The sequence below is a fragment of the Botryllus schlosseri genome, chromosome 1 (genome assembly GCF_051294905.1).
Source record: "Botryllus schlosseri isolate E-star chromosome 1, Bs_hap1, whole genome shotgun sequence".
NCBI classification, from domain to species: domain Eukaryota; kingdom Metazoa; phylum Chordata; class Ascidiacea; order Stolidobranchia; family Styelidae; genus Botryllus; species Botryllus schlosseri.
The window spans coordinates 31,041,950-31,060,009 of record NC_137236.1 but is presented as its reverse complement, the minus strand read 5'-3'; the positions used below and the strand labels follow the sequence as shown (position 1 = coordinate 31,060,009).

Here is an 18,060-nt window from a genome sequence, read left to right as displayed (position 1 = left end):
TCGTCGCGGAGCGCAATATTTACCTTTGCGGGCCGCACTTGTGCCTCGGTTTCAGACTTCAGTGATAACACTATTTTCACTGGCAATGTTCCCTCTAAATTTTCACGAGTCTGCGCGCCTGCGTGGTCCCTTAGACAACAGTGTGCAACGACTAATAAAAACAATATCACTTCGGATTTTTTGTGCGCAGATTAGATTTTCTGTGCGCAGAGACCGTCTCAGCACAGCGCACGTGCGCAGCTTAGAGGGAACATTGTCGCGACACAACCACTAATCGGGTACCTAATGTATAGACGATAAGTACTGGCAAAAAGCACAGACACAGAGGGGTTTCATCAACCTGTGTGGGGCCTGGTTGCGCACTGCTGTCCAAGGGCCTGCGCAATGAGTAGGCGTGTTTGCGTGGACTCGCGAAAATTTAGAGGGAACATTGTTCATGGGTTCTACCTTTTCCAACACACCTTACTCGATCAGCTCTCCGGGTAAATCTGATTACGTGAGCAGAGAGAGGATAGAAATTGATAGCAATATATATACAATTCTCGATCATATTGACCGATTCAATGATAAACTATACAAATTTTTCTCGCTTCTTGCGCCCTGGATATATACCCACTAAACGGACAGCCAATATATATGATAAGTATCGGCAAAAAGCGTAAGGCCCGGGGTAGAGTCTGGGGGGCGAAGCCCCCCCAGAAATTTGGCTTATTACCATATGGGAGCCTGGCTCCGCACTGTTGTCTATGGGCCTGCGCAGTGATTGGCCTGATTGCGCAGACTCATCAAAATTAGAGGGAGCATTGGTCAGGGGTGTACGAGTTTCGGGTAAACGTTAAAAAGATGTACAACAACGAAAAAGGTTAAAGAACACGGCTCTAGGTCATATTTCGTCGATTTCATTGGCTATACTGCAATTTTCTATATAAAACACGCTTCCTGAAACTGTAGATTCTGGGAAAATTCTGTACTCATTTATAGCACGTAACCTGAAGGAGCAGTACATCATGCGTCCAGCGTAACCAAGCCTGTTGCAGAGGTGACTATTTGTGCCAGCTATTTGATTTAGCGCCCCTGGCCTGCTTTAGACGCAGTGGTTTCGGCATATTGTTGACGCGATTAACCGGAACAGTGAATATCGCGCGTGCGTGCAGAAATAGTTGACCTAACTTCGTTAGCGTACAAATGGCAAACCAACTCAGCAGGAGACCGCATGCTAGTACGCAGCGTAGACGATTCTAGCTAATTATCAAAACACTTCTCGTTAATTGGCAACGCAAAATACTGATATTACGAATTATTGAGCAGGATGGTTGAATATGATACGCGATTGACACAAAAATAAAAAAAGATGTGATTTCAAGTTTTATTTTGAGGTGGATATTTTCCAAGAATTGTTGTACTCATGCATAATGCACACCAGAGTTGGATCAATTACATTATTTCAGTTCAAGTACAGTTGCAATTACAATTACTTTCATGCATGTTTTAATTACATTACTATTAAAATCACGCCAATCTAAAAATATCAAATTACAATTGCAATTACAATTACTCTTTGCATGCTTCAATTACATTACACATGTAATTGAATAATCACAGATTCAACCGTGCTCCTTGACAACCGTAGCGTCGTATTTAACAACAATTCAAGTCTAGTTCAGATTGTGTAGTAATAAATGCGTTCATGTGCGTACATAGTATGGTTATTAAGATGTCACTGTCCGGTAATATAAGCGTGTTTTGTATGCTCGGTAATTATGACTCGCGTAATTAGAAATGCAAAATGTTATTTGCCTAATTTCCTATGGGTTAGGATTAGGGATAGGGTGCAGTATGACGTTGAAAAAATTATTATATTATATGCGCGTGTTGGATTTGCGTATATAGTATATAATTAAAGAAATAATATTATTTCTATCGAGGGACGTAGGAATTAGGATAAGGAGTGAAAACAAAACTGTGCTTTGTCAGATAAGACGTTATATAATATCCAGTGGTCTGGTTAGTTAGCCAGACGAAGTAACGATGCAGCATCATGATCTGAAATCGTATGGTAGATTGCCAACCCACGGATAGATGCGCAAGATGTGAGTCACGGATGAATGCACCGACAAACGTACTGCAGAGCCGGCTAAAAGCAGCAAACTTTGTAGTCCTAGAGGTGGCGATCCAAGCGTGCAAATTTGATGCATCTGGTCTTTATCGTAAGCTATTGATGCAATTATTCCGAAAATACAAATTAAAATCTCGTCAGGGCAATGTAACTGCTCCAAAATAGCCGTTTAAGGCCGACTGTTCTGAAAAGTGAGAGCGCCGCAGCAGCATGACCACAACAATGACCAATTATGCCAAGCGATTGTTCAGAACAATACCGATTCTCAGACTTTCACGACTATTCTCGGATGGTACCATTGCCTGGAAATATACTTTTATTGCGAAATCAGTGCGACACTAGCTTTCGATTAGGACAATACATATCAAATTTCGACGCTTGGATCGCCAGCTATGGGACTATCAATTCTGCTGCTTTTAGCCGGCTCAGCAGTTCGCTTTTCGGCGTATTCAATCGTGAGTCACGTGTTGCGAATCCATCCGTTGGTTAGTAATCTAAAAATTGTATACAATGGCAGCCGAGGCCAGCATAACCGTCTAAATTTAAAAAAAAACTTCTCCCGCAAGGGCGCAGTCAAGGGCTTCCGCGAAAGGATCCATTAAATTCTTTGTCGACATTTCAAGAGAATGCATTATAAGTCAATTATTTTATGTTGCGCTTGTCAGGTCTCAATAGCAATCTATTGTAATTGAAATTGTAATTAAGAAATTTTTTTGTCAAATTACAATTACAATTACACAAAATAAAAATGCTTCAATAACAATTACATTTCAATTACATTGAAAAATGTAATTTATTACATTCAGCTCAATTACAAATTACAATTGATCCAACTCTGATGCACACACCCGATTTTAGGATAGTGGGATAATCCGCACTAAATTCGTTGGTATCATGGTTAGGTAACTTCTGGGACAAACGATAATTTTTCATATACCTGTATTTGCTCTTTTCGTTCTCTGTTGATACTTTAGTTGTGCTGACCTTCATGAATTAATCTCTTTCTCTTCTCTGTTACCATAGAAATGTAGTTCGTGAGTTAGTCCAGTGGTTCTCAACTGGGGGTCCGCGAAGCATTTGCACTGGGTTCGCAAAACTTCTAAATTTACAAAATTCTAACTTTTATATATTAGGAAAGCCACGAAGCAGTTTTGCTTCTAAACTGTTGATGCTTCAGTAAGCACATCAACGGAATGGGCGTATGAGATTACATATCTTTCTGTGTAAACTCATTTCAATTGCCCAATTGCTGATAACCTACATATACAATCATATTGCTGTTTAGATATGATTTGTTGCGGTTGGTTGAAAACAGCTTTTTCCAAGTAAGTCACAAAAATGGGATTTGATCCTCATCACGTAACCATAACTATTCCAGAATATCTTGAAGATGAGCTGCTGTGTAGAAATGACTAGCTTGGATGGTATAACATCATTGAATATTCTGTTTCTTAATTTTTGTGCCATATATGTTGCGATCGTGTTCAAAATTGTTGTCAGAAGTGTCACGTGTCGTCGGAAGCGTTAGGCGATACCGACAATACCGAGAAAAACATTACCGAGAATGGTCATTACAGAGAATGGGCATTACGGAGGACGGCCAATCCCGGGAATCTGACCTAATGAGATTGACGATGTCGAAAATTTTTTATCTGAGAATCGATACCGAATTGGCAACGCCTTGATGCACCTACCTACGACCTGCACATATGCATAACATGCTTCCATTGCCTCCATTTCCACGAAGGTGGCTGGTGTCGAATGTAAAAAAAACGAGTAACGCCTCCAACGACACACATTGGTTGTAAGTGACGAGATAGCGCAGCGGTGTAATCTGCGGCTGCAACACCAATGGATGCGGGTTCGAGTCCGACCGAGGTCGACTTCCGAATTCCGATATCTAAGTGTTGGAGTTTAACTTGGCTCCTCCTCGCCATCTCATCCGCGTCAGCGGTGTCTTACAAAAGCCTAGTACAAGTGGGCCGTGCTATAAGTCGGCAGTTACGGAAAATAAAAGGAATATCGGCCTGGTGTAAATGACCATAGCAGTCGACAAGCACCATGAATACCCCAATACAAACAAACACACAGTGGTTTGATTACAACAAAGACGGTACCAAAATTGAGAAACCTATTTTTTAATGAGCATCTAACATCCAGCCTGGTGATTTGTAACTAGAAGCTCATATTGAAGTTATTGTGGAACGGTGGTGATGGTGATGCATATCGCAGGATAGCATGGGTTTCGCTACCATTAGGGAGTCACCGTGATTGTGAACTTACTTTTCCAGCTTTTTCTTCAAGAAATTCTACAATTCCTACCAAAATATCTCCAAACAGCAATATGCTGATTTTAAGATTTATCAATAATTAGGCGATACGGTCTCGTTACTTCCCTGATAAAAAATACAAATTAAGTTATCAATCATTTTACAACTTTAGAGGTTTCGCGAACCCCCCCCCCCCCCCCCGAGAATGTTTCGCGGACCCCGGTTCAGAACCACTGCAACATGTGTTCCAAGATAAATTTATAAGTAAGTAAAATAAATATAATCGCAAGTATTCATGATTACTTTTCCAATGTAATCGTAATCGACAACTTTCAGATTTTGTTGTAATCGTAATCGTTATCGCGAGAATCAGAAGTAATCATAATCGCAATCGATTACATTCACGAATTCATCACCCCATGTTTTCCATTCACCACCGCCTATATTTGTAAAGATTGTTTCCGGTTCTTGAAGACGCAAAATCTATTTATATCAAAAATGCAATCGTAGGATTCATTTTGAAGTGATTGAAGTCAACCCAATATTTACGTGTATAGTATGATCACATTTCAAAGAAAATTCGCTGTTTATCACCAAGCCTATGGGTATCATTAGCACAAGACAAATGTCGATTGCAAATATTAGACCTAAATTTGTACCTTTTGGGGTCCGCGGAGGTCAATGATGGTCCAAAACGGGTCCGTGAAGACAAGAAGGTCGAGAATCACTGTCCTAGATGTTTACATTTAAATATAGGTAGAGAAAAATGCGCATAGTTTAGACCTGTGGTTCTTAACCTGTCTTGCTCACTGCGCACCCATAGGGTGATTGATCCAACTTCTGGGGGCTTTGCCCCTAAAAAACCCGTCACGTGATTTGGTGGTCAGCAAATTTTGTGTGGCGTGGTGGCCCTAGGTGCAAAAATTTTCTTTAATGCATGAATGAATAGGCGGTAATTGCATATATATGTCGTTATAAACTTTCAATCCTCTCAGCCCACGTAATCAGATTTACCAATAGCGCTGAGTGAGCTGTTGTCTTGGAAAATTGAGGCCACGTAATTAATAATTAAACTTATTCGGTCATGACCGTTTCCAGTCGGTCTTTTTGGGACTTTAGTATTGGAAATATTTCTCGAGGACCCCTCGACTATAATGAACCATATATTGATAGTATGTGGTATCTTCAGGGGCAAATCAAGGTTGATATACCAACAATCTGGTACGTTCCCATACCCTATGGTTCAAACCATTCCGAATTCACATCTGCGATTGGCAATGCGGGGAAAGTGATGGTATTGGATTTTGTTTTAGTGCTTTGTGTGACCAAGTAAGTCAACTGAGAATGGGATGCATATATCTGCCCACATTGAATTTGGTACTGTAGGCCTACCCAGTTATTAATTTTAACGTGAATGTATTCCAAATAAAGCAACTCATATTATGTAACCTTCTTGTGAGGTTGTGGACCACAACACTAGATAGTAAGAAATATTCTGAAGATTTAATTTTGTAGCTCTCAAATACAATTATATTTAGTTATTCATTTCATTCACAAATCTTCAAAACGTATTTTATGTACAATTGCCTCGCACTCTCAAAAGTGATATACAGTGCCTCCTTCTTAGATTTCCACACGCTGTGCGCTTCAGGATAGTTAGAAACATTTTGTAGAATATAACCCTAGCAAGCGTGAAGGCATTGTTTCAACGGAGAATCGGCGATCTAAATGTACGCGCAATTAATTTTACACGAAATATAATAACCCCCTACATTTATGAAAACATATGTAACAAAAATCGTCGCGAAGCGCGACCAACAATTTCGGGATTTGACATGTTTTGTGGAATGTTAATTTGCTCTAAATACTCATCAAGGATATGTCCTACCACTACATCATTATCTACTGCGAAGCCATTTTTCTTCATCGCCCCTGATCCAAGCGCCCCCTCCCCCATATCGCCCCCTGAGTGTCTCCTCCCCCTTCAAAATCACCCCCAAGGGGCACTGGAGGCAAGGTTAAGAACCACTGGTTTAGACAAATAGGCATATCAGTGCCGGCGATTACCACGCATTGAAAAAGACCATGACTCTAGGAGGATAGAAGGTGGGCCACACAAAGTTTTAAATCGAAAAATGAACAACAACTGAACAAAGGTTGAGCATTCATGTACCAGTGTTGGGATCAAGCCACCACCTTCGAGTCACGAGTTATTTCGAGTCATTGCACATGTTGACCCGAGTCAAGTCAAGTCATTCGATTTTCGAAGGTGTCTCGAGTCAAGTCAAGTCACTCGATTTTGGAAGGTGACTCGAGTCAAGTCAAGTCACTCGATTTTTAGAGGTTACTCGAGTCAAGTCGAGTCAAGTAAAGTCAAGTCACGAGTCAAGTCAAGTCACGAGTCAAGTCAAGTTGCCTTTTCGAAGTATGAGGCATGCTCGCGTTATTGCATTGTGCTAGCTGTCAGAAATACAGCTCGACTGGTCATCGATTATGGATTCATGAACGTATATAGAGTTGACTATAAACGCAAGAAGGCGCTTTAAGCTCACATATACGTAGAAATGCTAAACTACCTAAGTAATAGCACAGCCTCGGATTATAGTTACCAGCCAAAATATAGAATAGAGAAACGAACGTATAAGATGCTATAGCCCAGTGCTCTTCAACCGGGGTTGTCGTACACCCTAGGGTGTACCAGAGTTTTCAAAGGGTGCACCACTCGGATGGGGTGTACAGGGATGTACCAGATCCACATTATGATGAACCGATGATACGATGACTATAGCTATCACAAAAATTCGCCAGTTTATGCTTCAAAACAGAATCACTGAGTGTGTAATATCGTACAATGTGATGTCATAAGCAAATGTTTCTCATCATTCAACCTTTGGTAATGGACGTATTACTTCCTTTTCGAGTAGAGCAGGGTGGAGTTAGCATGTATTCTGCTTGCGATATCTGTCTGATGATTATCGAGGAAACCACCGCTAAATCTCGGACATTTTGAATTGGTGCTTCCTGCGGTCAGCTTATGAATAGCACAGAATACAAGCTTACGCAGTCACGGGGTCGAGTTTGCGAACCACTGCGTTAGATGGTGGTCCAGTAACCTCGAGCCCTTATTCGTGTTTATCATTTACTATACGTTGCAGCCTTGCTCAAATGTCTATCCTTATTTCGGCTAGGCCAGGGGTGCTCAAACTGCGGACTTACGACCGCATAACCATAATTTTGCGACCTTCTACACCAGTGGTTCCCAACCTGTGGTACGCGTACCACTAGTGGTACGCGATGGTCATCCAGGTGGTACGCGAGTAGATTCTGTTTTTTTTTTCGACCGAAGGGAGTTATTAGTTAAGGCGGGGTTGGATTTGAGTTTTTGTAGCATCGTCTCCTCGTATTCTCACCCTATTCCCCAGAGGTTAATTTTCCCATTTAGGTGAGAGTGCGAACAAGTATTTCCATCCCTGATGACTATTAAGTCGAAGAAACGAAACCGACTAGTTGCGCCCATGCATGACTTTCGATGCGCTGTGAACAAAGGTAAGCCACGGATCGACCAGCTAGTGCAGGGTCGGCCAACCCGTGGCTCGCAATCCAAATGTGACCCGTGAGAAGATAATGAGGGGCCCGGGGAATAATTCTCGAAATTACCTATAATATCAAATAATAAATTACCCAAGTCATTTACTGTGAACTTCCAAGACCAACCTAAATCTTGATTAGTCTGACACCAAAATTTGGGATCTTGATGACTTAAATACCAGTCCGGACGAATTGGCGTAGCCAGGGAACAGCAACATTTTCCGTAGATCTCCCTATATGTTCATAAAGTAGAATATTTCGTGGCAGATTCATTTGAATTGAGATTTTTCTTGGCACTTAGCGCGAAGGACTTGGTTTAATTTTGTCCTTGATGTTATTTTGCGGCATAGACACCGACTCATGATACACATACAAACGATCTGTGCATATGCATACCATAAGTGCATGATGTGCATATGCCTCTGTACAAGAAAGTACGGATGTAGCCTCTACGGCTTTCTAAGTCATGCACCAACCCTCCATGCTATCCCAGTAATGCATGAGCGGCAAGCAGGGAAGTCATGGACACCAGTGCTACTAATCAGGTCTTTGGTCTGACCCGGCCGGGATCGAACCCACGACCTACCGATCAAGAAACCGGACGCTTCGCCATTACGCTATCTTGTCGATTAATTCATTTTATTGTCACTCAATTTCTTGTTTTTTTCTAGCCCTTCCTGAATATAAAAATACGCCCAATCTACTTTGGCTATATTGGCAATTATGAGAGAGCGTGCCGTCCAACATCCGACTTGTAAGCCTGCTGGGATGTTTTGCTTCTACAATAAGAAAATTTGCGCATTGCATATCTCAAGAAATAAGTGAAGGCACAGAGCTACACAAGGGCTCTCCGCGGTGTTAAGTTCCCAGTATCAAATTTCATATTAGCATTTGTCGTCCATGCGCCATGGCGACTCCCCGCTGGAATCTGGACGTATTGTATATGTGATCAAAATGCGGCTTTCGGCGTTATCGGTGTATTATACGGTCAGGGGTGTACGAGTTTTGAGAAAATGTTAACAGGGTGTACCACGACGAAAAAGGTTGAAAAGCACTGCTATAGCCTACATTACCCAGCTACAAATTGATATGATGCAATTCCACCCTATGCTCGTGGTTGAGGATTATATAAACTATATTGGAATTCAATTTCAATAAATCAAGAGGTTTGGTCAAGTTAAGAGTATAGAAATATATATTTTACTATTAAATCACTTTACTATACTACAATCTACGACAGCATGAGCTGTAAGCTTCGGTAACTTTGTTTACGATCAATATATTTGTGTGAGAAAAACGGAGGCTCAGTAAAAGGCGCTATCATTGAATGATTGGTCGCTCTCACGGGTTCAACCAGTGATTCGCGTACAATCCTAAAATATGCAAGAAACAATATTTTTATCGACATCGATTGCTTGATGACTCGAAATTTACTCGTGAGGACATATTGAGGTACGAAATACATAATGAACAAACAACAGCTGCCTCACAAAAACTTGAACAGCATGACTGCTACATTGCAAAGGAAACGTGTGTAGACTGCATGCCATGTTTTCATCGAGTGAAAGCAAATGCGCTTATGCAAGTGGTGAACAAATTCCCCGTTTCAGAAGGGATCCATCATCAGTGAATACAAATATAAAGCTTAACAACAACACTATACTTTGTGTGACCTTATTTGGCTCACGCCGTAGTATATATGTAACTTTTTTGATGCTCGATTGTCCAGAAGTAATAATAAATCATCATCTGCCAACCTACCAACAATGCGTTTTCAGAATCCCCACTGGTAGCAGACTCATTGAACACCCAATCAACAAGCTGCTTCTGTCGTGATCATTGGAGCATGGCCGATTAGCCAATCAAGAGCTGGGGTTATGTGATTACTAGTCTTCACACCGTTGTATGGTCGGCGGCACGCCCATTCTTGGGCAGTTACTTTCAAACGCTTTGCCCGAAATCTTAACATCTTTCCTGTGAGCTTCTTTCAGGCTCAATGCGTTATTTATTTTATCAATAATCCACAGAATAAGACACAATCATGGAGTATGCTATTTTTAAAATTTCCAAATTTTGTTCAACCATAATCAATATTCATGTTTAATGTGTGGGTCATATAAAATATTCACATAAAGCAGTAATAGCTTTTTCACGATCATTTCTATTATTAAAATATCAAGAAAAAATAAGAAAGAATATTGTTATCTTCCAGCAGATCCATTAGCCCTGATCAAATGCATAAACGACAATACGTCCCGGAAGACGGCAGACAGAATTCTCGATGACATCGGCGTCGATGACCTCAACAGACCTGATTTCCAAGTGCATCCACAGATGAGAAGGGTCACCAAGTCAGAATATTTCAAAGGAAATTATGAAGAGGTTCACGAAATGGAAGTAGCAAGAAAAAGAAAGTTCTTCCTTTGGCGAAAGGAAGGGGTTGTGAAAAATCAATTCAGAAAGGAGTTCGGATTCCTCCGACAAAAAGTTGACGACAACAAATTCATCGAGCTAGATGGAGTCTTTCAGAAAGCTATCATCGAAGAACGTTCTATCACCGCCATAGTTGCGTCTGCGGGATCTGGGAAAACCACTCTCATGCGCAGAATCGCGAAAAAAACTCTCGAGGACATTGCCAGCCGCTCACCGCTGAAGTACAAATTAATATGTTATATAGAAATAAAGGACATGCGAGATGATGGATTAATCCGACCATCTAAATTTCTTTTCGGTGGCCTCTTTCAGAATGAGAACGACGAGGATCATGCTTATAAGTGGTTGCTCGAACATCAATCAGAAGCAGTTTTATTTTTCGACGGCTTGGATCAGGCTACGTGGAAAATAAACAGAGATGGCGACAAGAGAATAAATCCCTATACTCGAGCCGTGGCAGCAACGATCATGTACAATATACTCTCACGTAATCTACTCGGTGATTCAAAGATCGTCATCTCTTCCCGAGAATTCTTTGTCTCGGATTTACCCGCGGAAGCGCGACCGGCCGACATCATCACACTTTCTGGTCTGACCCTAGATGACGCAAAGAAGCTTTTTGTGTTTCTGTTACGTCAGCATGGGGATGAAGCATGGAAGAAAATAGAACAACTGTCACCAAGGCTAATCAATTTAGTTTCCATTCCCGTTTTTCTGGTATTGACCGCTGTGATAATGGCCAATAATCCGGACGAACCTCCTCCCGCGACGGTCACAGGACTCTACAAAAAAATCATATCCACTCTAAGCAGCGTGAAAAACATTAGAAAGCCTGATGCTATCGCCGGAGTTATCAATAAATTGAAGGCGATGGCATATCGTGGCATGAAAGAAGGGAGAGTGACATTCTCTGAAAATGATTTGAAGAAGTTTGGACTTTCAAAAGAAGAAGTTCAAGATCTCATGATGAAAGTTCCAGGAAAGAACCTCCACAGTTGCAATCTGTTGGATGGAAGTTTCATTTTCTTTTTCTGTCATCAAAGTCTGCAAGAATTCTTCGCAGCGGGCTTTGTAGTCGAAATGACGCTTCCAAAGTTCATGAGCTTCATCTCGAACCACATGCACAAAGAGCGGTGGTCGGTCGTCCGGAGATTTGTATGCGGCCTCCTTTACGACAAAAAGCCGGATAACGTCCATGAAGGTTAGCCTCATTAGAAAATATAGAGGTATTCGTAGTGTAGGACAGTGGTGGCATCGGTCCGCGGCCACATTCTTGCCGGTCCGCGAGACATATTTCAATTTTATATCCTAATCGCAAAATGCAGGGTGATGAAACAATAACTTCATTGCGTTAACTTTTATAGCAAATGCTTTTCAACTGAGTCACAGCAGTAGCAACCGTCTCGAAGACGGGGAATCGATTTCGATACGTTTGCAGTATATCCTGTGTAACGCAGTGATGAAAATACAACTACAAACAGCGAGGTGCGGCATTTATCAATTCCGTCTTGGGAGTCAGTATGACAACACAACTGCCATAGAAGCGATCGTTCCGGCCGGCGCGTCAGGTGTCATACTACTACACAGCACATAGCAATCACTACAAATCTTTAGCATCGAGGTCTTGCCGTTTTGGTCGTTTCACATAGCGTTTCGCATTTTTATTAGTACTTCCGTTCGATCGATCAATGTATTGGTGCTAATTTCTCACCTGAGCAGCAGTATAGAAACGAGATAAATATATTATTTCTAATTCACTCCAGTCACCAGCTAGTTGGGGTGTTTACATGCCTAGCGGAATTCAGGGTAACCTCATACCCAAAATTTGTCTGGGTATGCGCAGTAGGCCTACCTACGTCCGGCGTAACACTTGCTGCTGGTACATACTTGAATGGTTGTGTACGAACAACTGTTTGACCTGTAAGTGTCGAACTTCCAAGACCAGTTGTATGTGAAGGCTTAGAAGACTTTATGCAAAATCAAACGAAATTTGACCGTTCAATTTAGTGCAAATTGACAACGCAAATGTATTGAGAATTTCTTTCGAGTGAAGTCCAGCAGTGAAATTGAAGTTAAAGGGTCTACCAGCACAGAAAAAGGGTGCACTTCAGATTTACCACCTAGCGTGAAGCGGTTAGGCAATGCCGATATGGCTTATCCAGCAAGCAAAAAGCGAAAAGTCCACTTCACAAGGCAATGCGATAGTAAGTACTTGGAGCACGGATTTTCTATTGCTCCAAGAAACATCACTTTCCATGTGCTTGGTTTGTAACAAAATACTTCCAAACGACGCAATGAAGCCTTCAAAGCTCACTCGACATTTTCACTCACTGCATGCCGACCTCGTTGAAAAGCCTGCTTCTTATTTTAAAAGCCTACTGTACAAAGTTGAAAATGAAAGAATTGATTTACAAAAGATGACATCTTCTCATATCATCTTGTATAATTGCCCTCCTAGTTAGCCAAGCGAAAAAGCCTTTTACTATTGGAAAAGATTTGATAAAACATTGCCTGTAAGCAGCTGTGAAAGAGATTTTGGGTCTGGAACTAGCTAACAAACTTAAAGCCATACCACTATCAAATGATCCAATTGAAAAAAGAATAGTTAATATGGTAGTTGATGTCGAACAACAAGTTATTGAGCAAGTAAAGAATTCGCAATATTTCGCTGTACAACTTGACGAATCCACGGATTTGAGTAATTGTGTGATACTTGCTTGCTTTGTTCGATATGATCACGAAGGCAGTATTATTGCCGAATTTCATTGTTCCCTGCAACTACCTGGACGAACGACCAGTTCAGAATTATTTCGATCTCTCGATACTTATGTCCAAGAACAAGGTTTACATTGGGGAAAATACGTCGGTGTTTGTTGTGTCGGTGCTCCTAACATGACGGAATGCTATTCGGGTGTAACTAGGAAAATTAAAAAACTGGCAAACACAGATCCGCTCGTTACACATTGCATTTTTCACCGGGAAAATTTATGTGCCAAAAAATGTCTCCTGAATTGACCGAAGTTCTGAACGGCGCAGTGTGAATTTTAAATTACACTGGTCTACAAATTTCGACAAAAATTTTGCGCCGAAATTTTAATGAGTGATGTAGGCTAATTTAAGGTTGCTGAATCCAATTCTGTGCTCCTAATTTCTCCATCAAGTCCGATTTTTTCTGTGTGAAATTTTCTCATTGTAATAAATTAATCAAATTCCGGCTTTCGTTAGTGACATCACGGTAAGCATACAACAGTAACAGATCAAATATTGTTACTGAAATCATCTATCAGGAAACCTGGGTTGTTGTAATACAGAATGAGTGAGTTTTCGGTGAACTTGTATCCAGTAATTCTCTATCTTCATTCAATCAGAAGCTCTTTTCGACCAATAAAATTACACTGGTTTAATAATTTCCAAAAGACTTTGTTCTAAAAATTTCAATTATTTATTTAGGCTACTTTGTGGTTGCTGAAATCGATTTCTCTATCACTTCAATTTTGACTATGCCTTTTTGTCATCTTCATAAATTATTCAAATTTCGGCTTTAGTTAGTGACATTACGGTCAGCGTACAACAGCAACAGATAAAATATTGTTGTTGAGATCATCTATAATGATGAAACCTGTGTTGTAGAACAGAATAACTGAGTTTTCGGTGAACTTGAAACCAGTGGCTCCCTTTATTTTTCGATCAGGACCTCTTTTTGATCCATAAATTTATATGCGGGTGCAACTATTTTTAGTCGGTAGAAGCTATCATATTTTTATACCACACTTCGTTTAAAGATTGTTCCATACGTTATCTGTCTTTCTACATCCGTCCTGCAGACTTAATCGGTCAATGCATTTTGTGACAGGACTCTGCTCTTTCGTAAAACGTAAAAGTTTGCAAAAATAAACATTTTATTGTTGGTATATTATGTAGAAGATGATTGTTCACTCTGGTGCATAATCCGAATATGAGGCCCTTTAAGCTTGTTTTGAAACATTGAAAAAAAAGGATGTCTGTTTTTTCAAAGAAAAAAATGCTTATCATGTTAAATTGAAATAATTTATCATCATCAATCTCCACCTGTACTTACCATGCTAATTCTTCTTTTCCAGTTCCAATATATTGTCATATTTTCGGAATCGAGGAAAGCTATTTCTGAACTGTTTTTCTATTGGTGAGGTGCCATTATATGACGGGATTCTTTACATTGTCTGCTATAGACAATCGGTCGAATGGAGACTGCTTACTAACAGCTCAACACGAAACCTGAAGTACATGTTACTTCACAATAGAAATAAATATGCATCGGTTCTAGGACAGTCGATCTCGCTCGACATGGGAGATACTGTGGACTACAACAAATACCACGTGTTCCATGCTGGAACAGAGCCAGAGAATAACATCGCTTAATTTCGAGGCTTTTTGTTAGTGTGTTGCATGATTAAAAGCTAGTTCCAAATAAAAAAGATTTACATTTTTGATGGTTTCTGATTTGTCGTAATAGTTTGCTATGAACTATAGTCGGTCGAATTGATCAGCGTTGCAACTCAAGTAGCACATGTAACGCCTTACATTACTACTCAATTACAAGTAGAAGTAGTCATTTCTAAGACATGTCAAATCTACTTCATGTGGAAGACGAAATGAAAGGTCTGGGAATTACTAAAAGTCTGTAAATATCTAAGCATATTTGATCGGGGGAGGGTGGTCGCATACTTTTAACGGTTAGTCGGGGTTGGCTACATACGAAATCACATGATGTATCACCGCATATAACGCAAAATGACTATAATGACACCACACATGGATATAATCTTCGAAATAATATACTCAGGCACCGTGAGGCTATTTTACACTTTTCTTCTGACAATTTAACTCATGATAGTGATGCAATATTATACCTGAACTACTTTCTACCTCACAAAAACCAGATTGCAAATGTAATTAGTTCATCCAGATTACAGTTCAGGTAGATGTTCAAGTATTTGTCAAACATTACCACTTCAGTAAGTACTGCAAGTAGTCAAAATATACTTGAGTTCCCCGAAAAAGTAAAAATATTCCACATATATATCTCAAAAACGTGACGTGATGGAGCAAAAATAACGTCAGATTCGTATTCAGCGCCCCTCAAATATGTGTTATAGAACCAAAGAAGTCCTGGCGCAAAAGTCGTGTATACTTACCAGTGTTATATACGTAGCCGAGCGTTACATTCAAGGCTTTTTCGGCTTTGTGTGATATCCCGGGTGCGCAACATCAACATATTTTACTTTATGCAGAAGTAAGGTGGCTCTCTAGAGCAGCGGTTCTCAACGTTTTCCATCTCGACGACCGGTAAAATTTCCAAAAATATTTGGCGGACAGGTGAAACTTCTGAATTTAAATCAACCCAGAATGTAAAGGATGCGACCATTTTTCGCAACTATGGTAGTAGAGAGTGAGAATTTGAGGGTTTAATTCCTAATTGAATATATTCATGATGGTGCCACATGATTTTTCAGTAGTCATTCTGTTGACTCGAGGTGAAATCATCTTGCCCAGATAACGTGCCAGCGCGGAGAGTCGATTTATTGATGACTAACCGATGGATAGATGCGCAATGCGTGATGAACGGTTGAGTGCCCATACGCAGATAGAGATTGCTCGTCGCTTCGTGAACAGATATTGCATTCGAGCGACCGGACAGTCTGGGATATGCTCGGGCTTTGTTGCCACTAGGACATCATATCTTGGGTGTGTTCGCTGTGTGGTCCGCCATTCGGACATCATATATGGTGTAGATTCGGACTGTGATCCGCCACTCTATCATGACTGGGGTATATTCTGCCTGTAATAGAGAGCCGGACACCAGCACAGGTTATGTGTGGACTGTTCTGGCACTGAGACACCATGTCTGGGGTAGGCATATTTCTAACTGTGTTCCGCCACTCGTGTATGCCAGTAGTATATACGATCGCTGGCACATCGCCATTGGCTCTTATGGGCCCGCTCGACCGGTGCCGCGAAAACTCGTGTTGAACCGGTGACCCTTTTGACCCCCCCCCCTTCCCTTGCGGTGGTGACTCGCCTTTTCAGAACCCCCTTCCGCTCGACCGGTGCCATGTGTTCTTATGCGTGCGGTCGCGAATCGCCCTTTCGGATGTAGCCATCTCTCGACCGGTGACCCTTTCCTGTATATGCGTCGCTCAACCGGTGCTAGTATAGCCATCTCTCGACCGGTAACCCTTTTCGGTATATGAATCGCTCAACCGGTGTCGCGGTGGTAATTCGTATTTTCGGGTATATGCATCTCTCGACCGGTGTTGAATATGTATCAAGTAAATAGTCATGTGAATGAATCTTTGTTAATGTGTATATCGTGAAAACTCGTGGTCGTGACTCGCCTTTTTTGCTATAGGCGGTGGCGGTGATTCGTCTGTCGTGTATTCGTACGGGTTCTGTGGTGACTCGCCATGTGTTCTTATGGGTGCGGCCGTGATTCGCCCTTTCAGGTATAGCTCGTGGCGGTGATTCGCCGTGAAAACTCGTGGTCGTGACTTGCCTTTTTTGCTATAGGCGGTGGCGGTGATTCGCCTGTCATGTATTCTTACGGGATCTCTGGTGATGTGCCATTGTTTCTTATGGGTGCGGTCGTGATTCGTACTTTCGAGTATAGGCATCTCTCGCGCGGTGTTGAATATGGACGAGTCACCAACAATAACCGCACAAACGGAAACGTGGCTTGTTGTGCAAGAGGATTTACGCAGTGCGTGCGACCTATATTTCGAATGACCTGCGCGCTGAATTGTTTCCCATGCAGCTGTGTGCTACTATCGAATATTACACTAATCCATTCAGTGCGAAATAGTTTGCGAAATCTAGGAATCAGTCGCATGGTGTTACTTTAGTAATTAGTTTACCACAGAACCAGCGTAGACGGTGATTCGAATGTCAGCAATAACCACGCTCACAAACTAACAGTTCGAAAAGGTGTGAAATAGTTTGCTAAATCTGTCACATGGTAATGTTTTGGTTATTAGTTTGTCCCAGAGCCGGCGTAGACGGCGAATCGAATACCAACAATAACCACGCTCACAAACTAACACTTCAAATAGGTGTGAAATATAAAACAAACCCCACGATCACTCACAAGATAACACCTAAGTCATAGCCATTTTTCGCTTCTTACCATTACTTACATCCCAATCGCTACAGTTTAATATGTCGATGGATTTTACTATCAAGTAATAAGTAATGAATAACCGAACCGGCGCAGATTGTGATTCGAAAACCAACAATTTGTCACTTGCACGCGATCGCTATATGTTTTGACACTTCGCACCGTTTTCACATCTATAGAATCAATACCAACTATTATTCCACAAGAATCAAGAATCACAAGTATGTGCATTATAATGTTATTGTCTTTATTAACTTTAAATCAAACTCTTAACAAAAACACCCATCTTATCACTCGTCAACTCTATCATGAAAATCCTCGAGTCCTTATCATCAAAAATGTTATAGCGCGGCGTCGGAATCCATTCGTGGGATGTACTAAAGGTAAATCCAGATAATCCATAATGAAATATTTTGACTTTGACATAGTCTGAATCGAAATATATTGACAAACATGACTACCAACTTTGATCCAGTCACATTTCAAGATCATACTTTGAAACA

General features: G+C 41.0%; 1 protein-coding gene across 1 annotated transcript in view; it reads left to right on the top strand.

Moving 5' to 3' along the window:
* LOC145441509 (NACHT, LRR and PYD domains-containing protein 13-like) overlaps positions 1-18,060 on the top strand; it is a 43,769-nt gene that overhangs the window by 10,581 nt on the left and 15,128 nt on the right. Inside the window, exon 3 of the mRNA XM_080319394.1 lies at positions 10,187-11,608. Within this exon, the coding sequence (XP_080175520.1) occupies positions 10,187-11,608 (1,422 nt within the window). The remainder of the gene's footprint in view (positions 1-10,186; positions 11,609-18,060) is intronic.